Raw genomic sequence first — 22,097 nt, 5'->3', positions numbered from 1 at the left:
CAAACTTTGTTGCGAGTTTGTCTACCATGCCGTAAAACATCAGAGGCACAAGCTCACCACGTGCTGTGCAGCAACATCTTTGTGAGCTTGTAGATCGTCTATTTTCGGGGTGGGACGCCAGCGTACGACCAAGTATAAATCAGGCTTAAGGGCGACCGTGCATGAACTTGGCATAGCGTTTACACCCAGGATGTATTTTGGGGGCGGGGGAAAATGCACATGCTTCTCTGAACAGATATGCTGAACAACCATGGCCGTACTCTACCCAACAAGCTGCTGAGAGGTAATTTGAATTGGGTGGTGATGCAAATCATGTCTGGTTGAGCTTGCAAATGCCTCAGCGTGTATTTTATACTTTCGCTGAAGCAGCATTAGATTGGCCTTAGGTAGGAAATAACATTAATTTTTTAGCATGTCTACTCTGCACTGGAATTTAATAGGAATGCCAGCAACAAGCAAAGTAAGGCTTTTGAGGCCAACTAGTATTGATCAGACATCAACCTCTCAGTCAGTTGTTTGTCTTTGATGTTTCTAAATGTTTTTAATTTTTTAATTTTTCATTATGAATTGTTTGTGCTCTAACGGGACATAAGAGGCATCGTGGTTATTGGGCAAGGATGCTTAAGTAATTACAGATATGAGGCACTGTCATTATTGCCAACGTAGTCACCACCGCATGTCACCCATTGGTATGCACTGTGTGGAGTACTGTTCTGCAAATTGACATGATGTCTCTACCCCCAGAGACTTGTCAATCACAAGTTCAGTGCCACCCTCTAGGCATACCCTGCTTTGTTGTCATTGCAATGTTTCTACGTTTAAATGGGGACCATCATTTACTAAATGAACATTGTGCTGTTGTATTGGAGAAAACGTGAAAGAAACTAGCAATTGAAAACTCATTATTGTTTTACTGTAATCAAGTTCGAAATCTTCGTTCCTACTCTCACCTATGGTCATGAAGTGTGGGTCATGACCGAAAGAATAATGTTGCGGATACAAGCGGCCAAAATGAGTTTTCTCTGACAGGTGGCTGGCATCTCCCTTAGAGATAGGGTGAGAAGGTCAGTCACGTGAGAGAGACTCAGAGTAGAGTCGCTGCTTCTTCGCTTGGAAAGAAGCCAGCTTAGGTGGTTCGGGCATCTGATTAGGATGCCTCTCGAGCGTCTCCCTAGGGAGGTCCTCGATACACGTCCGACTGGGAGGAGACCCTCTGGCAGACGAAGGTTCAGATGGAGGGATTATATTTCTAAACTGGCCCTGGAACGTCTTGGGATCCCCCAGGAGGAAGTTACTAATGTTGCTCTGGAGAGGGAAGTCTGGAGCTCTCTGGTGGAGCTGTTACCCCCGCGAACCGACTACGGTTAGTGGTTGAAGATGGATGGGATGGATGAAGTTAGAAGTGGAGTGTCATAGTTTTACTCTCATAGTTTTTGCGACCAGTGGAGTTGTCCCCTGGTGTCCATTTGAGAGAAACGGGAACACTTTTGATGTGGGTTTTGACTTTTGACATATAATAATTTTGGAAATATTCCAATTTTCGAAGAGAAAAACAATCTGTGATCGGGATCTGTCCCAAAAAACCTGATCAGAGCACCTCTAGTACTTGCAGTAGTTATACTAGTCTGCTCACAGCAGACCTGGCTAGTCTACAGGTCTGCTGTGAGCAACAATCCAACGATAGGTGCCTTTCTGCCAGAGTCTAATAAAAAGTCTTACAAGACCCTATGAACGTGCCTATGGAGGATACCTCACCAGCAGCCATGTCTCCTATTGCTTTTTATGATGGCATTCTGACAGAAATGATCAAGGAATGAAATGAACTGCGTTGAAACTGTGGGTTGGAGATCAAAAGGGACAACTAATGCCCCTATTATAGGGCTGCACTCAGCCAGTTTAGTGCCCAGCCCTCATGATCCAGCCGCCTCTGAAAAAAATATGCTGGGCTTGGCACCGGAGACCTGGGGTTCAGAGTGATCAGCTGATAAGGCTGCCTTTCTTTTATGGTTTTCATTCCCCATGGAATTCCACCGAGGTTTATATAGGCTGTTTTCTGTGGATAGGACACATTCAGGTGGCAGCATACAGAACAAAGAACTGTATGAAAAGGTATGATGATGTGGACGGATGGCTGTTTTTTAAGCACAACTTGCAAAATGCATACACCCTTTTTAGCCCAATAGCAGTGTGTGGGTTTAAGGATGCGAAATGCATACACTCATTTTAGCCATTTAGCCCAATGGAGGGTATATGAGCATGCATTAAAGTGAATGGCACATCGAGTGGTAAAGCAACATGCAAAGTGAGTTTAATGTTGTTTAATGCAATCAGATAGGACTTTTCTGTTTGGATGCATGGGTTGTCAAGGCCAGAAAGTAGGGTTTTTTTGCCGCTTGGTAGGCATTCCTGCATAACTTCCGTGTTTGATGATGACGTCACGCGCGTACCCTCTATAGCAGTGTGTAGGTTTAAGGATGGGAACGTCGGTCTTTCCATCCATCACTTTGGTCTTAAACGAGACTGGATTCTGTCTGGATTCCATGGAATATACTGTGCTGCCTTCGTGCCTCCTGGAGGTTTTTGGTGACCCCGTGGTCTTTTTCTTCAGCAGAAAAAAATGTGAGCGCACACAAAAACTGTCAAAATCGATTGAGCAGATTTGCCATGAAACTTCTTTTTGTTCTTTTCGTGATAATCGTGGTGTTGCAATTGACCCTCTGTCTGTCTTTATGTTCAATCTTCTGCTTCACACAGTGGATTGTCTACCGTCTCCCTCCACCACTCTTTCTTAGCCCCACCAGCCAGAGTGCAGCCAGGTCTCTTAAGGATGGCCAAACCCGTTCAGACTACTTTAAAGATGGCCAAACCCGTTCAGACTACTTTAATCATGGCAAAGAACTTTAGAACTTTTTAAAGGCAGTGCTGTTGAACAATACGTGTCCTGCATCTCTGACACACAAAATAATCTGCAAACTCACTGTTGCTGCATCCAGCGGATGCACCTTACTTTTACCCTGATAATGCTACATTGTGATAAAAGAATTAACATCTGAAGAAGCCATACCGCTCAATGTTTACAATGACGAAACTGTGGGCATCATTGACGGTCTTTGAAACACCACTGTGTAGCCAGAGCCATTGGATCTGTGTAGTGTGTAGCCTCACTAGCCTGTACACGTGGAGACATATCCGCCTCTCGTCTGTCTAAATAAGCCAAAACACATTCCATGTTCATAAGCTGACTAAAGAAAATGATGCAATTTCAAGTATCGTGGTTATTCTGTCCAGTTACTGTTAAACTCGAGAAAATCACCAGCGATCGTTCAATTGTTGGGGAATTAAAGGTTTTATTAGCCCCTCTAGCGAAACTGTAGGGTTTTAACAAGGAGGGCAATCTTGGCCAGAGCCAGTCGCTCAATCGGGGTCGGCTACTTTGATCTGGTTGTTGTGTGTAAGAATCAGCGCGGCATCTAGGGACCGCTAAGCTAGACTTTTTAGCCTCTTAGTTTTGTTAATTGTACAGTTTAATAATAAATGTGTAATTTATAAAACTGCAGACGTGCCCAGCAGTGCCATTACTGCATTTTAAAACACCAGCTTCTTTTATTCTTTATCGAGCTAGCTTGCATTTGATGCTCTAAACATTTATTATTAGGCTAATGACATAATATTAAACAGCTTTTCAAGTTCAAGTTGAATCCTTCATTGTCATTGTACAGTCGGCACAAAGAAACCTCCCGGCATTCTGTATTCGACGCAGCAGTAAAATAAAGTAATGATTATTCCAATACATGAAAGTTGTGCATGAGGCTTTAACGCGTTCATATTTGTGTGAATCCTACTGATCTAGGCAGATGCATATTTTGTGCTGGCGGAATCTGTTTTCTTGGCACACCGGCGACAAAATATGGAAGGCATTCAATCTTTTAGATTTCACATTCATGGTAATTTCATTTTCCAGAAATGTCATGATGAGAAGAGTGTTTGAGTGTATCTTTTTCTAAATAGAAGCACATAGATGGCTTGGGTAGGCTTCAAATTGGAAATGCCTCCAAGGCAATAGCAGTGTAACAGTACCATGGCGATGTGTGTGTGATGGAGATGGATGCTGCTCGAGGCTGTGGAACATTTCCCAAAATGCATTTCACTGCACCGTGTGGTCACTGAAGAAATGGCCTTTTGCCACTTTGGATTGTACAGTCAAATCCTGCATGTGGACACATAGGTAGAATGGCTTATTATTATTTGCAATCTCATTTCAAAGAGCCGTCCCAGTGTGTTTAGACCTGCCTCTGTCCTGCTACCTCACACAGATTGCTTTTCCACACCGCCGCCCTCTTCTGCCCCCCTCCCCCTCAGGCACACCCACACACACACACACACACACACACAGTCCAGCAGCAAGTGCAGACTGGACAGAGAACCAGCGGACAGAAGAAAGACGATGGAGCGCAATTAAAAGCCAATGACCTTTATAAAAGAGGGCATATAGTGTGAGGTTGAAGTGCAGCCGTTATAGATACCGTATGAAAGTTTAAAACCTATTTTCTTTTAATTATGTTTGTTTTAGATGTGAGGGGTTCAGCAGGCTAGGTGTTCGTTGCCTGCTCAACACAAACCCTCCAGCCACTCTGACCCTCTCATTTAGCCCCATCGTGACCACAATATTTACCTACTGCTTCCATTTTCCACAAAATATATGTTGTTGAGCAGAACAAGCAAAAATAGCCGTTAGAAATGGCTCACAACGATGATGTGACACGTGAATTTGTAAATCTACTATTTTCTGTTATTAAAAAAACCCAAACAATTCAATTCAATATTGGCCTGTACTGACATGCCTATCTCTGGGTTTTGGACTTTTGGTTTCCGCCCGACAGCGACGTTATTCATTATCTGTTAGTATTGGAGGAAAAGGCACTATGAAACATGCTGTGGCTATTTCTGTCCAGCTTCCATATAAAGCTGTCAGCGATGTCATTTTAGCCATCTGGATGACCAGCAGTATACTAATGCAGTGCTCCTGATAATGAGGTTCACCTGTATACAATCACAGGGCCAACAGAGCTTTGCTGAAAGGCATCATAAAGTTAGCAAGTATTTGACATCCTGGTAATGTGGTCAATTTAATACCCTAGTACTAAAGCCATTGAATCAAGCTGCCCTGTCTCGATAGCTCACAGAACAAAATCCCAGTAGCTATGCCGCTGATAAGTGTAGAAGGATGTAGCTTAGCCTTATCAGCTCTTGGCTCCAGTGACACAGTAATCCACCCAATGCTAGGCTGTCATTGCGCTGGAAAACAGAACCATTTCATTTACCCAACAAATGCCTTAGACTCATTCTCATATCTCCCCATGCTTCCTCTTCGCTGCTGAAGTGCAGAGATTGCTGAGGCTAATTTCTGGAGACCTATTATACGCTGTGTGCAAGTACATGATGGGGTAGTATGACACTTTAGTAGAAAAGGCTGTTCCACCACTGGAATGAGAGACCCTCCTCGTATGGCAGTTCACTAGCAATGGCAGAGGCCAGTTGCCATCAGCTATAGACATTAATTCAGTCAGAACTCGACAAGCAGCGAACGGTCTTCTTGTCTACATGAAGACATCATATTGCCAGAGGAGAGAGCAAAGGCTAATGTCCTAGCAGCCAACCGTTGCTCAAGCAAAACACAGAGCCTTTGTACGCTAATAGGGTGGAGCTTTTTGGCTATGAAAGGAAATGGAGGTGACTCTCTGGGCCTGGCAGGGAGTTGGTCTGTAATATCTGTATACCTTGTTATTGTCCATAGAACAGAGTAGAGTGATTGTCAAAGAGGCCAGCGAAATAGACATGCGCAAGTGTGATAGAAATGCTACATTTAAAACAAAGTAGTGGTGAGAATCTCATTTTGTGAAATGCTTTCTTTTTTTGCTTCCCCTAAGGGGCTGGTATGGTATATCAAGGGAGCTTATTAGTCGTTATATCTGAAATTGCAGTATGGATTTATTGCCACATCAGTGTCCATGCTGCTGGTGTTTTTCAGTGTGTATATGCCAGCAGGGCCGTTTGTGATAAGAGAGGTTGGTATCAATGCCCTTTATATACCTCCCTAATTGAAGCAGCGGGTTTTAGGAAGGGAAAGTGGTTCCAACATCATGCATTAAACTGAACACTCTTAAGTGCTGGGAGAAGCTAAGAAAATGAACCAACGTGTGTACTGTGTGTACTCCTAGTCATTTCTTTCATGTAAACCCTTACATATTTTAGGCGTTGGTTGTAAATGCATGGCGTCCTTTGTGTGTTTGAAGTGCAATGCATTAGTAAACCGCCTTCAAGGCGCCCAATCTAGGCAAAAGAAAAGGCAACATCATTCCCCACATCTCAGTTTCCCGTACAAAACTTTATTTTTCTTCTGAAGAACCCCTTTTAGCTGACATATCTAGAGGATAGAGCTGCCTGATCTTCATCCCAGCATCTCATGATGACTGAGCACGTTTTAGATTCAGTCCAGAATTAGGGAAGTTAAGGCATCACCTCCTACAGCTTTGTTTGGGTTATCTGGACTACACTGAAAATTCATGGGTGTTACACAGGTCCATTTGGTTACATTTGTACACTCGTCGGAGTGAAATGAACACTTTAGGATTTACTGTGTATGTGGCAGGCAGTGACAGTTTCTGCATTCTGAAGCTGAAAAGGGTTTGTTTAGCCTACGTTTGTTTATATAAATGTTGGAGTAGATTGCAGTTTTGTGTTACAACCGGGATCCAAAATTTAGGAAAAGGTTATTTTGCACGAGACAGTCTTACATTAGAATGTCTTGGATTTGAAGCATTTACATAAACATGTGCATACCTTATCCATAATTATGGCTTTTAAGTTAAGCAATCTGAAAGTAAAGAATAGGCTATGGCTAGCGGTGTCATAGTACTAGTTAGATGTATGCTCAGTGCTTGAGCATAGGCACACACACACACACACACACACACACACACACACACACACACCATTTACATGTAAGATGAAGTTATGCTATTTACAGTATTACTATGATGTCCTATTGGCAGGTAGAAATGTATGCCCATAATGATTATTTTGTGTTGGGGTATAAGTGTAGAATTTCCTGTCACTGGAATCTGAACCAAAGGTACCAGAGAGCTGCCTGCAACCTCTGCTGAGGTGAAACAGCATCTTATATATAAACAAAACACCAATGCTGCCACTGCATGTTGTTCAGTTTGAGCCTCCACCTGCTCTATATATATATATATATACAGTAGTGAGATTGTCTCATTCCCAATGCAGGATACTCGCAGGACACACACGCAACCTGGTCATGTGTGTTTGTGAATAATGCATTTTGTCAGGCGGTGTCCGTGCATTTTGCCCAATGGAATTGCCTCCGGGGCACTTGCTTGGTCTCAGTGGTGGAAAAAGTACTCCATTTGAAGTTTTCAAATGGGAAATTGGGAAATGTATGTAGATTGGCTATGTCCTATTTCTAAATGGCCGAAATGTATATAGGCCTGAAGTGATTAACGTATGTTTTGTAATAATAATAAATTACAAAACAAAAAAAGAGTAAAAGTACAATATTTGCCTGTTAGATGTAGTGGAGTAGAAGTAAATGTACTGGAAATTGGAAATACTCAAGTAAAGTACAAATACCTCCAAAGTTGTATTTACATACAGTACTTTAGTAAATGTACTTAGTACTTAGTTACACCACTGATTGCCTCCGGGGCACTTGCCTAGTCTGCATTTCTCCCCAGCTAGTGATAAAACACCCTTACTTGGTATTTCTCACCTCTCGGTGACATCACTTATTCCCGGAGATGAATGATGGTAATATCGGGATGATCCCCACATGGGAGGGTTCAATCTTGTTACATTTACAGCACATTAGAGGGAACTCCAGCTTTTTTACTCACTTTATGCACAGTATGGCCGATTGGCAGACGATGGGCATAAAAGCTGAGACTCTGGAACATTTTATGTACTATGTGCAATCACAGACGGACTCTTTATGTGTTTCCACATGCCGTGTTCCAAATTAAATGCATTCTCTCTCTCACACACACTGTGTGTGTGTGTGCTTGTGTGTGTCTCTCTCTTTCACTATTCGTTTTGTCCGAGTTAGGGTTATCACGTGGTGAAGCAGACAATAGAGTGGCACTTTGGAGAGGTTAGCTTGGGTTTTTGTGTTGCTCGTCAGCCAAGGGGTGGGGGCTTGCGAGCGGTGAATAGGATCGTTGAGTCGGAGGTAATTTTGGGCCCCGGTTGCGGGGCATTAGTTGGACTAGCCTATCTGCTGACTGGTCTGTTTTTCTATTTCCCCTCTTTTTTCTTTTTTTTTCTTTTTCTTTTTTTTTAACTCCCAGCAGCCCCCCTCTGCTGCATCGGCGTTTCTGTCCAAACCAAAGGCCTTTATCTTTGTGTCCATGACGGCATGTCTGATAGGGTGTGGTAGCCAAGATCTCTTTTACCCCTCTACTCTGGGGAGCCAATACATCTAGATACCGATACCTTAACAGCAGCCAGGTTTTCAGCAGTGAGCTATACCATACGTTGCCCCGGCTTTTATAAGCCACTGGAGTGTTGGTGATAAATGAATGGACACATGCTGGACATCCCCATTCATTATCATTGGAAATAGCGCTGCCCTGTTGGGAGTTTATGTAGCGAATTGCCATGGCGGCTGAGTGCTGAAATGGCCTCCCAGAGGTCTTCCGATGGCTCAAATCCCAGGCATTGCTAAAGAGCTCAGGCTCAACTCAATAAGGTTTGGGCTGGAAAAAGATCACAGGGGACACATAGCAGTCAAATATATCCATGCTGTTATTGCACATTTTCACGAAGATGAAGAATCCTGCAGGTATATATTATTGAGATATCATATGCCCCTGTTCTTGTTAAACCCATGTGCTTTGTAACACAACATCTGATCACATAAGGTGGCCCCATTTCGTCTAGTCGTCATCAACGCTCATATGTATATTCACATTATAATCGCTGCATATTTTAGCCGAGTGTGTGAGTAGCCTTGAATTTCAACTAGCATGGTTGAATTGTCACTGGCCCAGATTCTATTAGCTTGTTTGCTCATAAAAGTGCATGATAACTGTGCTAACCACTATATATTGTTGTCCAAGATACAAGCCTGAAATATCATTTAGATATCTCATCTCATTCTCTCACTCTTGCACGCTCGCTCGCGCGCACACACACACACACACACGCACACACGCACGAGTGGAACCGCACAGTCGATGATTTATATGATAATCCAAGCACCTCATTAGGGGAAGCGTGAATGAGATTTCCTCACCTCTCCGTTCGACATTGCAAAGCTTCACAAATCTATAAACAGCGAGCCTGCTGTATTGTGAGCAGAGTTATTTTGACACTCCTTTGCTCTGTATTCCATCGCTGTCGACGGAGCATCCATCTGCACAGGCCGTGGCTGGCTAGGTGATTGCTCGAAGGCTTTGAATTCATAGGTGGTTGGCTTGAAGGCAACACCTTCAGAGAGTGAAGGTCATTCGTTGGTTCTGAAGTCGGCTTTGTCCTGTTCAAACAAACAAAGAGAAACTAATTGGCGGAGGAGGAGGGCTTGAACAAAAGGAGCCAGGAGAGGTGGTTTGCTCAATATGAAGCACGTTCCTCCAATGCAGAATAGATTTGATCCTTTGCATCTTGTATCTTCATTAAATACGCTGTTTTGTTCTCTCTCCATGTTACTTCACCCACGGTGAAACCCTTGTGTGCTTTGCATCAATATTTAGATGAATGGCTACACCTCAGGTGAAACAAGCCCATATAGAATGCTACAGCATATTCTCATCTGTAAGCTGCAACCAGAGTCCACATAAATTTGTTCCCCCTCTCTTTGTGTACAGTAGATACACCGTCTAGGACATAATTGTATTTCCATTTTTATTGATGTTTCTTCTGTCACTGTACTCTCTTTTGCTGTTCTCAATTTCAATTTGCATACAGTAGGAGTACAAGACAAGTTTTGTATTTGGGAATGTGTTTTCCACTACTTTTCACCTAATTTACAATCTGGTTTTAGTTTCCGCCGCGCTGCTTTCAGCCACTGTGCAATACGAAAATAAAATAAATGAAAATACACTTTGTCAATGGTGGGCCTAGTACGTGTCTCAGTAAAACGTTGCCTCTCCTGCTGGTACAGTAAAAGTAATAAAGATGGGTTTTAACCACTTACAACCTGGTATCCCTATTTGGGGCATGTAATAGTAGGTTACACAGTATATTATATGATTTCAAACATTTTGAAAACTTTACTAGACTATCAGATATACAAAAAATATCTATAAATTTCAAATTGATGGTCTAGGACTCGGACCCCAAAAATCTGGCATCACTCATGCTCTATAAAGTAACCAGACAAGTGCTAAAGCCACTCCTGCCCTCACTGACACAGTTGCTATTCTAGTCCTCGTAATCAAGTGTGTGCATCTGTCTGTATGTAATTGTCATCTTAACCATTTAAACCCTGTACTTAGTTGCCCCGGAGTCCCCCAGGGCTCTATACCGCTAGACTGCTTCCTTTCCCCCACCCTCTGCACTAAAGTATCTTTACTGAAGATAGCCAATCTACAAGCGCGCAATGCTTTGTGAGCTTGTAGATCCGCTATTTCTAGCGAATGGTCGTCTTGCCCTCGGCATAGGGACACCAGGGTTCATCATGTGGCTGAATTGAGTCGTGCCTTTTGCGTTCCTGTCACGCCGTGCAGCCTCAGCATCACCCATAGGAGCTAGCTTGGTGTGCTCTGACTTCAGACGATGCTCAGAAAAGTCATCGCCGTGTCCTCAAGGTAGCAACGAGAAAGGAAGATTAGGTGCCCCCCCCCTGCTCGCTCAAGGCTTTTGTTAAGTAATTCCACGTCTGAGTTTAATAATTCACGACGACGGCTCCGGCAGAGCCTCCTCCTCCACTGCAGCGATACATCTTAACGCTGTGATGTTGGAGCACTGGGAGTAACTTCAGTGTCCTCTCTCTGTCTGTACGCCGCGGTGCACACTATAAACACCAGGCACCACTGCATGGGAAGTTTATCCCCACAAGGGGAACTGCCAACGAAGCTTTTAGCTGCCGAGGTGTGTGTGTGTGTGTGTAGTGTATTTGTTTATTGTGTGTGTGTGTGTGTGTGTGTGTGTGTGTGTGTGTGTGTGTGTGTGTGTGTGTGGGGCTTTGTCATTCACCTGTAACATGAACCAGTGTTGTGTCATTGCCACTGAGGCAGTCCGTCTTGAGCCACCTGTCTGTGAGGCTGTGGCTGTGTGTGAATTTCCATGTGTCTTGTGTTTGTACATACTGATGAAATAAACATCACACACTTCACCCTCCTGGGAGGATGAGGATGGGTAGCCATCCACGAAAAGCATCCCTGTTTGTCATCGGGGACAAAGCTAGCGTGCAAAAGCTTGTTGTTGAAATGTTTTGAAAAGAGAAAAAGGATAGAAGAAAAAGAAAAACGTAAATTCCTTTGGATTATTCTTTTACTTATTTGTTTAGTTTCTCCTCCCTTTCTTTTGTGTCTTCTCTTTTATTCAGACACATTCTAATTTACATGGGCAGGCTTTAAATATAGCTAATGTTTGGGTATTTTTTGGGTGTTTCTTTTATAGCCCTTATAACGGGGACATCTCTCTCTTTCCTCCACTGACGCACCTGTTTTGAGCAATACCTTTGGGGCACAGCTTGAAGTGAATAATGTATGAGTTAGAGGAAGAACCTTTGTGGACTGCACTACACAGTCTGCAAAGAAGTGTGGGAGGAAGGCCTTCTGTCTTCTGTCTCTTTGTCTGCCTGCCTGTCAGTCTTCATTCCTCTGTCGCTGCTTTTCCATTGTGTTTTTTCTTTCCTTTTTTATTATCCCCACAGTCTTAAAATCTAACACCCGCAATCTTTCTGTGTGTTTCTTCCAGTGACGTTTCAGGACTGCTGGGAGCAAGCGGGACTCTTCGTGTTCAATCGCACCTCCCCGGCAAAAATCGAGATCATGGAAACTGCCGGAATGGTCCTATTCGGGATCGCCGCCTGCGACCTAAAGCTCTCTGCACTGCAAGGGTCGCCGATGGTGGTGACCGCCACGCACGTCCACGAAGAGAAACAATTCAAGATGCAAACGACGCTGACATTTCCGGTGGGTTACTACCTACGTAGCTCCATCCCTTCCAGAACACATTTGTCTTGTTTGTCTGACTGGTGTTCCTGTTGTACAGTCTCTGAATAATCAATTCTGCCCTCGCATCAAATAACTTGCGCTTATTAGGCACACACCACATTCACAGATGACTTGTTCCCTAAATTGTTAGCAGGTGTTACGGGAGACTGGATGGATGCTCGCTAATTAAAACGTAATGTGACAATTTACTAGGAGCACAAACATATACTCAACACGGTCAGTGGGTAGCGAGAGCAGATGCAAAATGGTTCCTCGTTAAAGCCGGATTTCAATGAGCCAGCCTCCCCGCGCCGGCGAGGTTATTGCCTTGTCATCCAAAAGGGGGACACACCCCCTACCGGTGATTTGGAAGATGGGTAGCATCTGTCTTAGCTGGATAGAGTGTCGTTTCAGCCGTTCCGCCGGCCGCTTTGTGCAGTCATCTGCAGTCTGTTAGACTGACCGTGCTCTCGTGTGTCAACGTTGTGGTTGGCTGTAGATGAGAGGAGGGGAGTATACCAATCGAGCATCAAAACGTGTCCCGCCCTCCCCCCCTGCTATTTAACCAGGAAATGGGAAAACCGCTCTATCGACTGTTGAGGTGCTTTAACTTCATTGCCAGCGGATTATATCAGCCGGTTCAATTAGATAATATCTGTTGCTTCTTGCCACTTACTGGAATTATGCCATTTGCCCTTCATCTGTCTTGCCTCCCACTCTCTAAGTATTCTGTGGCTTGTGTTTGCTGTGCCATCAGTGAGCCTTTATATGCGTATTACAGTAATCACTGCAATGAGATGTTAGATTATGGGACTCTTGGATGTCTTAATGAACATCTCGTCTAAATACAATAACCGTGTTTGTTCTACAAAGACCACAGCGCCGCTTCTCCTTTTTCCTCCAGTCCCCATACTTCTCAAATGAATGGCCATTTCAACATGTGCAGCGCCCCAGATAATCCCATTAAAGGTGAACGTCGTATTTTATGTGGCCACAGATTAAAAGTTAATGCTGACAGTTATGTCTAGTTGCTGTCAGTGCTGCAGGCGCGGCGGTCTCATGGGCTGAAATTAAACTTCTTGCATGGAGTGATTTACCATGGCTTCTCAAAACGCCATCGTTGGCTACTGACACTCATTTACTATAGTGACTCCTGCAGGTATGTGATTTTAATGATTCCATTAGTCTCTGTTGACGGTTAGTTTAAGACAAATGCAGAGTTGTCCAAAACAGACAAACATTGCCATGCAACAGCTTTTTTAAATGGAGGCCAAAACCTCATGCTGGCTGACATATATATATTTGACTGGAAACAAGCATTTATTTACAGTTCCTTCGGCTGTTGCGTGCGTGTCGCTTCCATTAGTCTGTCCCATTTGCCTTGATTTGATTGTAATGAAATCAGGGATTGCGTTTCCCCTATCTCGCATGTTTATGAGGTCAGGAGGAGGAGCGGTTATCTCTCCCACAGAAAAATGAATGTCATGAATCATCATGCATCTCATAATCACATCAGCGATTAGATTTTTTTATTAGCACACCATGAATGCCTCGGCCCCCAGGGAAATATTTTAATCAATGACAGCTAAACAATAAACTCATTAGCATGGGGACTGACCTCCCCTACTCAAGCTGCTGCTACTGTAAGTTCAACTTCACTGCAGAGGTCCCTCAGGAGCGGTTTGCGGAATTTAATGTGAAAGCATAAGACTCACGTAGTCACGTACGGTATACGCAGCAATCTCTGGCCCTGCCACAGTCTTTCACCCAACACTATCATTCAGCAGCCTCCCATTACTCCTAGTGTCGGAACGGAATTAGTCCTCCAATGTTTTTAAGGCCAAGGACACCATAGCTGAGAGATGTATGAAGCAGGGACCCCCTCCCCCCACTACATACGCCTATTGCAGTGGTTTTCAAACCTTTGAGCCACTGACCACCATTTTGATGACATTTAGCATCACATACCCAAAACGTAGGAATATTTTGTCGTCGTTGGATGACATTTTGTCCACAATTCCATGCTGTACTGATATTGGTGCCATTAGGAGGGATAACAGGCAAACGTACAATTCTGCTACTTTCTCTAAATGTGTAAACTTCTTGTAAATGAAGTAATGCAGATGTTTAACAATAATTGAACTCTTGACAGTGTAAAATGAAACCAAATGGACCCATTTGGTTTCATTTTACACTCGAGAGTTAAAGATCTATAAGGGTCCATTTGGTTACCACCTCTGCATCATTTAGCTGGGGACCACCTGGCACTCCCTCAAGGACCACTGGTGTTGCAGATTGATCATTTTCATAGATTTCAGCAGCACTGTCACGACTAACCAGTTTATTTTCAGACATTTAACCACTTGAATACTTTAGTCAACTTGACATTTGGCTCTGTACTCTGGTCTTCTGTTTTTCCCCTCTACATCAAATCTCTTCACCAAAAGTTGGCGATCTAGGTACAAAGATCAAAGGAGATCGCCTATTTTCGGCTAATGTTCCCTCCAGAATAGGGATACTAGGGTTCAAGTGGTTAAGGGGATATTTCACTTAAAAAAAAAACTCTCGATCATTTCATCGTCTACTCAGGCTTATGCGAACACCCCAGACAGTTGTTGCACTAAGTTGCTTGATTCAGTATTTAGATATCTGATATTCATTTTAGAACCCCCTTCCTATACAAACACATTGTAACTTCAACCTTCAATATGTGAGGTGCCCGTGTTTGTTTTATTACTTTTTCATTTTTTTATTCTTTCACTGTTGCTTTTCATTTTCCAAAATAATTATTAAAATAAATAAAAAATAAACACGGTCACCGATCTCATGTATTAGGAGGGCAGCATCAGTCACCAGAACAAAAAGGACGGGTGTTTCGATGAATCTGTCATGGTCAGCATCGAGTTTGAAGATGCAGTGGGTTCGAAGGGGGCGGGGCAGCTAAAATCAATATGACATATATCTAAACACTGAATCGAGCAACTTAAAAACTGGGGTGTTCACATAAGCCTGAGTAGACGATGAAATCACTAAAGGTTTTTTTTTTAAGTGAAATATCCCTTTAATGTAAAAAAAAATTGCGGACCCCCTGTAGTAACTCTGAAAGACCCCATAGGGGCCCCCGAACCCCCTGTTGAAGATCCATGCCCTAGTCAGAAGATGGAGGGTTTTTTTGCACAGTTTTCGCACAGACCTCCAGCACTGCAGAGATAGATGTGTGCTGGGCTGAGCAAAACCAGCCACGTCATTCATCATTCCAGACACAGGTCGCAAATAATTACTGCTCTCACTCGTGCCCATTTTAATAGGGTAATAGATATCTCTGAAGCGTGCTCCTTCGCTATCTGTCCGCTTGCCTCTCTGCATTTCAAATGTGCGAAAGCACAGTATAATCGGATTTCAAACATGATTAGTGGAAGCACTCCGACACCTCCCCGGATCTTAGTGGGTCATGTCGTAAGGCGCCAAATTCTTAATTAATTTCGGTTTCCTTTTCCACACTGAAGTTTCCGCTACTTTCTAGCATTTAGCGACCGTAGCTGGAGGGAAGGTACCTTGTCGTAGGTGTCATAGCCGGTCTTTCTTTTCTCGAGGTGTGTGTGACGACGAACGATGCCACGAGAACTACAGCTGTCATTCGCCGACTCTGACAAGCTGTACATAATGTTTTTCTGTTGTCGCTGCTTTCTGGCCCTGTGTTGTTCAAGGTTATTTTAACTTTCGCTGGCACTGCTTCAGTCTCTCTCCGTCTCTGGAGCAGCGCAGGCAATTTGAGCCATCTGGGTGTTTAGTGTCTAGCTTGCAGGTACCATCCTCCTTTGTTTCAGATCTCATTCATTACAGCCAAGGGAGGGTGGCAGATCCATTATGGAAGCCTGCGTGTCTGTGTGGGCATGTTTTATCGGGACGTGAGACAGTGGGGTCTGCCATTTATAGCAATCTGTTTTTCCGTAACATGGGGTGGGAAGGGGGTGTTAGCTGCTGCAGTTGTGCCACCAAAGACTTTAATACACGTGCTAAAAGGCATATCATCGCAACCATTACTTGCACAAAAGGCCACAAAAGGAGTCTTAAAATACTTTATTGTAGGAAACGACACGCAATTTAAGATTTACAATTTCATACCATTGCAATAGGAATGGCAAAAATGGTCAGCTTTACGCACCAATCAAGCACTATGTACATTATTTTATTTTATCTTTTATTTATTGTTATAGTAGTAGTGCTTGGTGTGAATGGCCTTTAAGGATAGGCATTAATCAATATTCGCTGCCAATAACTTATTGTAATTTAGCTCATGCATTGCGTCAGCCTTTCTAAGATTTCTAAGGTTTGATTCCCACACCTGACCACATACCAAAAAAGCTTTTAGACTCAAGCATGTCGTTGTCGTGTATGGACCTGATTTCTAAAATGTTGTCATTTCCTCTTTCAGGATGTCGCTGACCTTCCAGGGACGCCCCCGACTTTGAGGGAAATAGCGTTCCCGCCACGACAAACAAACAGCAAGCTCCAGCGCATGAAGAGAGACTGGGTCATCCCCCCAATCAACGTCCCAGAGAACTCCCGAGGGCCATTCCCACAGGAACTTGTTCGGGTAAGACAAATCTCAGACAGGCACTCATGTACAGTACGTACACACACACACACACACACACACTCTAGCCTCCCCCGCCTCTCCCACACTCTTTCAAACGCATATATACTTCCATGTCAGACAAAAGTCTCAATATTTACCATCCCGTTGCTAAAGGTCAGGACACTTTGCTCACGATGTTTATCTTTTCTTTCGGTACCCAGCGTTACTTTAAAACACAGTGGAATCTAAAGTGCCCACCAGTGGGCTGTTACCCCACGTTGACTGTTGAGATATTATCCTCCTTTTATCGTGGCTCAAGGACACTACTGGCTGGTACATCCATTTCCCGACTCTCCCGAGTCACGGCAGGGTGTGGGCGGCCCGACGGAACACCAGAAATCCTTCTCATGTCTGTTAAAGAAGTAGATCCCTTCTCACCATAAGCTGACTTCCTGACTGACTGCTAAGTCCTGTATATACCATCTGTATGTATTGTATTTAATCCAGCCGTATTAAGGGGGGGATGTTTCTGGGCTTTAATGGATGATGTGAGGGTGAGGAAATCGCCTGTTTGCTCAGTGTGGCTCCAGGATGTGTGGAACGTACGCCGTGTGTCTTGGCTTACACGGCCGGCGAGTGGGATTGACGACGGTATAGGCGAGACTATTTTGTTTTTAATAATAAAGTGAAACGCTTCCCCGCTACCTACACAGCGGGGTGGGAGCTGCTGGGTCCTATTTTATTTTTTTAATCACTTGTGCAGCACACAGTACTTAGTGCTGTGCTGTTACAGTATCCCTTATCGTAGTACTCTTGAGAGGCAAGTCTTTGACGTCAGCCATTCTATGGTGCACCATGATTGTGCATCTGGGCAAAAACATTGACACAGACAGATAGACAGAGATTCCTGGATTTATAAATAGATACCACCATAGACATATAAGGCTAGATGGAGCAAGGCAGAGAGTCTCTGGCGTCGTTCACCGAAGGCCATCTTGTAAGTTGCTACAGTGAACCTTTCTGGTGCGCTCTGTGTTAGCTGGTGATCAGCTCAAACAAAAATACTCTTAACTCTCTGAAATCTTGATTCATTACATAACGTTATCAACGTGCCTTTGATTCAGGATGGTTATCTGCTTAACGTTTTTATGTGAAGGTCCATTATAAGTATGCAGTATCATCTGACGTTTATAACAAACCAAACCGTTTAAAAACTGGTTGAAAATTGCAGGAGAGCCATCTATTCTTTCCTATACGCACACACACACACACACACACACACACACACACACACACACACACCATTATATACAGGTCTTACTACTACTTAATACTGTTGTGTATCCATTATTAATTATTAACGTATGATGCTGCCAGAGTTCTTCAGAATATAGGCACTAGAGTGGTAAGCAGATGGGCAGATCTTACTCCATTTCCCCCCAACACTGGGATGTATGATGTTATGATCTCTCTCTAGAAGCGTTACTATTCCAGACCAGATGCTTGGTTAAGTCAGAAATTAGGACAGAACATCGCCGTTCTGATCAAAACCATGGAGAGCGTAGATTCAGAGATATGAGCAACATTTTGTCGGCCCCATAAATAAGGAAGTGAACGGCTGCGAGCATGCAGCGAAAAACATGTCCAGGAGCACTGTACAAGCCGTTGCCTAGCAACGAGAGCTGTCAAAAAATAGATTACAGCCGTTTTATATCATTAAAAAGACTCGTATACACGTCCAAGTCACATCCCGGTTTGATTAGAGAAGACGTGCATACACGGTTTTAGCATCATAGGTGTTAACTCTCCACTGTGCCTGCACACAGATCCGATCGGACCACGATAAGAACCGCTCCCTGAGGTACAGTGTGACTGGGCCCGGTGCTGACCAGCCTCCCACCGGCATCTTCATCATCAACCCCATCGACGGAGAGCTGTCCGTCAACAAGCCCCTGGACAGAGAGCACATCAACAACTTCCACGTAAGTCTCTAGACTGTAAAAAAGAAAAAAAAATAACATACAAGGTTTCCACCTGACAGCAGCGAGATTAACACTCAGGGTTTTGGCACTAGTGTTCCAATATCAATCAAATGCCTTTTCTGAGCTAAAGTGTTGCCCGCAACAATCTCTTTTGTGAATGTTTTCCCAACCTGCTTTTATCTCGTGCTATGGTATGTGCTCTGGCTGCATGGTGAGGATTGTACATTCCAGTCTGGCCTGTTGGCCTCTGCTCAAGGACCCCACGTAGCCCAAACACTGCAGCCCCCATATGCACATACTAGTCCCCTCATAGAGGCTGGGGCGTGCCTGGGCCGTTGGTCCTTGAAGAAATCTGACTTATCCGTCTGAGAATTTAAAGCATTCTATTCTTTCAAAAAAAGGCTGTATGGCTATGAAGTATTGTTCTCAGCTCCAGACAGTGTCTGTTTGAATAAAAGGGGAAACTTTAAAATGCAACTAAAGGGCATTGCAAACGGGGAGCGATAAAACGATCCTATAGTTCATTTTCAATGAGAACTGCGTTTTTGCTCGGAGAAGTCACGGTGCGACAACGCAAGCGTATTTACGTGAGCGCGGTCCCGTGCATTTGTTGCGCGCGTGCTCGTTACGTGCACACGCCCGCGACTCACCAGACCGGGGTGATAAGACTCACCCCGGTGTGTGCCCGTTTTTCCTCCCGGAATTTTCCCCAGTGAGGGGGATAACTTTGTAATATGCTATTGGCTGTTTGTATTCTTTTTGGAAAAATATAAAAAGATACTCCTGTGGAAAGGCTATATTATATTACTTATATTGACCCTATAAACAATTTAGTATTATTTCGTATATGTAAGGTTTTGCCCCCTCAAATGGTACTAATCCCCACATATCCTACAACAACTTCTGTGAACAGACTTCACTGTAGTAGCTTTTCATAAATTATATTTGTACTTAGGCTGTCTGCTGTCATGAAAGTTTATAGTTAGAGAAATTCAAAATCCAGCCGTCTGCTGGCCAGCCTCTCCCACCCCTAACTGGGGAAAATTCTGGGAGGAAAACAGAAACGGGGTGAGTCTTCTTGTATTCATTCTATTTAGCTTCTTTTTTTACGCTTGCGTTGTTGCGCCCCTCTTCAACAGACCTGGAGGGAGACCTGTGTTGGAGGGTTGATCCAGGCAACAACGCCTGCGTTCCTCGTTTAACGTTTGCAAGGCCCTTAAGGCTTTTATGCTTGTTTGTTGATGGGTTTCATTCTTATGTGTGTTTGTGTGTTATATTTGTTTATTTATGTTTTTTTTATATCCTTTTCCCAGCTGAGAGCTCATGCGGTCGACCTCAACGGAAACCAAGTGGAGAATCCCATTGACATTGTGATCAATGTGATCGACATGAACGACAACAGGCCAGAGTTCATCCATCAGATCTGGAACGGCACCGTCCCTGAAGGTTCCAAGCCAGGTAAGACAGTTGCTTCCCAAACCTTTCAGTCCGTGACCCCAAAACATACAACACATTTGCCCGGGACCCAAACTAGTGAAAATAGCAGATCGACAAGCTCACAACGTGTCACTTCGCGCCACGTTGTGAGCTTGGAGATCGCCTATTTTCACAAATATTTGTTCTAATTTATGGAATTTCTTAGATTTTTCTTTCATTTCTTCATGACATTACTGGAAAATAATCATTGGATTGTGTTATTAAATCATGAAAAGTTTTGCTTTTTTGGAATGTTTTTTTTTAAATATATATTTTGAAATAATAATAATAATAATAATTAAAAACCAAATGTAGGAAACAAAAACTAAGGGGGCCCATACAAGTGAGGTATGACAACCAGTCCAAGGCCAGGCCAACCAACCTCCAACTCTGCTCTGGTAGTGTACTGTGGTCTGAGTAATCCAGCTCTACTCTGGTAGTGTACTGTGGTCTGAGTAATCCAGCTCTGCTCTGGTAGTGTACTGTGGTCTGAGTAATCCAGCTCTACTCTGGTAGTGTACTGTGGTCTGAGTAATCCAGCTCTACTCTGGTAGTGTACTGTGGTCTGAGTAATCCAGCTCTACTCTGGTAGTGTACTGTGGTCTGAGTAATCCAGCTCTGCTCTGGTAGTGTACTGTGGTCTGAGTAATCCAGCTCTACTCTGGTAGTGTACTGTGGTCTGAGTAATCCAGCTCTACTCTGGTAGTGTACTATGGTCTGAGTAATCCAGCTCTACTCTGGTAGTGTACTGTGGTCTGAGTAATCCAGCTCTACTCTGGTAGTGTACTGTGGTCTGAGTAATCCAGCTCTACTCTGGTAGTGTACTGTGGTCTGAGTAATCCAGCTCTACTCTGGTAGTGTACTGTGGTCTGAGTAATCCAGCTCTGCTCTGGTAGTGTACTGTGGTCTGAGTAATCCAGCTCTGCTCTGGTAGTGTACTGTGGTCTGAGTAATCCAGCTCTACTCTCCGTCACAGTACTAACGGATCACATAGCGCTGATGGCACTCGCGGGCACAGCTGCTTTGTTAAGGTGGCTGCCGTTAAGTATTGATGTGATCTATGCCATTCTTAAACCTCACGAGAAGTACTCTGGCAGTGTGGCAGTGTATAATTCGAGGGTTTAAAAATCTGGAGACTCACTCACTGCACCGTTCCAATTCTAATGCCTTCTTCATTGCCAAAGTATAGTGCATTAAGTGTAGCTAAATTTGATACTGTACTTGACTGAGAGACAAAAGGAAGTGTGTGTGTGCGTGCGTGCGTGCATGTCTGTCTGTCTGTCTAATTTCATTGTCATTTGTGTCATTCTTTCCTTCAGGGACATTTGTCATGACTGTAACTTCTGTTGACAAAGATGACCCTAAAACAGCCAATGGAATGCTGCGTTACAAGATCCTGTCCCAGAACCCAGAGAGCCCGACCTCTAATATGTTCACCATTAACAACAAGACAGGAGGCATCATTACTGTGGCAGCAGGCCTGGACAGAGAGGTTGGTTTCTCTCTCTCTGTCTTTCTGTGTGTGTGTGTGTGTGTGTGTGTCTCTCTCTCTCTCTCTCTCTCTCTCTCTCTCTCTCTCTCTCTCTCTCTCTCTCTCTCTCTCTCTCTCTGTCTTTCTCGGTCTTTCTCTCTATCTCTCTCTCTCTCCTCTCTCCTCTCTTCTCTCTCATATTAAATTCCTCCCTCCCTCCCTCCCTCCCTCCCTCCCTCCCTCCCTCGTATATTTGAGTTCTATTAAAATGATGGGTTGATGAGAGTTTATTCTCATTAGCACAGCCATCCATGACATGAATTCATGTTATTTTTGGTTGTACATAATAGTAAGTATAAAAATGAGTACAAATAGACTCAGGCACGTCATACTTATTTACTATTACATGG

The 22,097-nt window shown here is 43.8% G+C and overlaps 1 protein-coding gene across 1 annotated transcript in view; it reads left to right on the top strand.

The window, feature by feature from the left end:
- Positions 1 to 22,097, top strand: part of LOC310870405 (cadherin-2-like) — a 70,178-nt gene that overhangs the window by 31,870 nt on the left and 16,211 nt on the right. The window contains exons 3-7 of the mRNA XM_083781614.1: positions 11,941 to 12,158; positions 16,615 to 16,776; positions 18,585 to 18,740; positions 20,054 to 20,198; positions 21,536 to 21,708. Coding sequence (XP_083637740.1) covers positions 11,941 to 12,158; positions 16,615 to 16,776; positions 18,585 to 18,740; positions 20,054 to 20,198; positions 21,536 to 21,708 — 854 coding nt within the window. The remainder of the gene's footprint in view (positions 1 to 11,940; positions 12,159 to 16,614; positions 16,777 to 18,584; positions 18,741 to 20,053; positions 20,199 to 21,535; positions 21,709 to 22,097) is intronic.

This window comes from Protomyctophum parallelum, assembly GCF_964188405.1.
Source record: "Protomyctophum parallelum genome assembly, chromosome: 14".
Taxonomy (NCBI): Eukaryota; Metazoa; Chordata; class Actinopteri; order Myctophiformes; family Myctophidae; genus Protomyctophum; species Protomyctophum parallelum.
The sequence above is the reverse complement of the archived record's forward strand: the minus strand, read 5'-3'. Positions and strand labels throughout refer to the sequence as shown.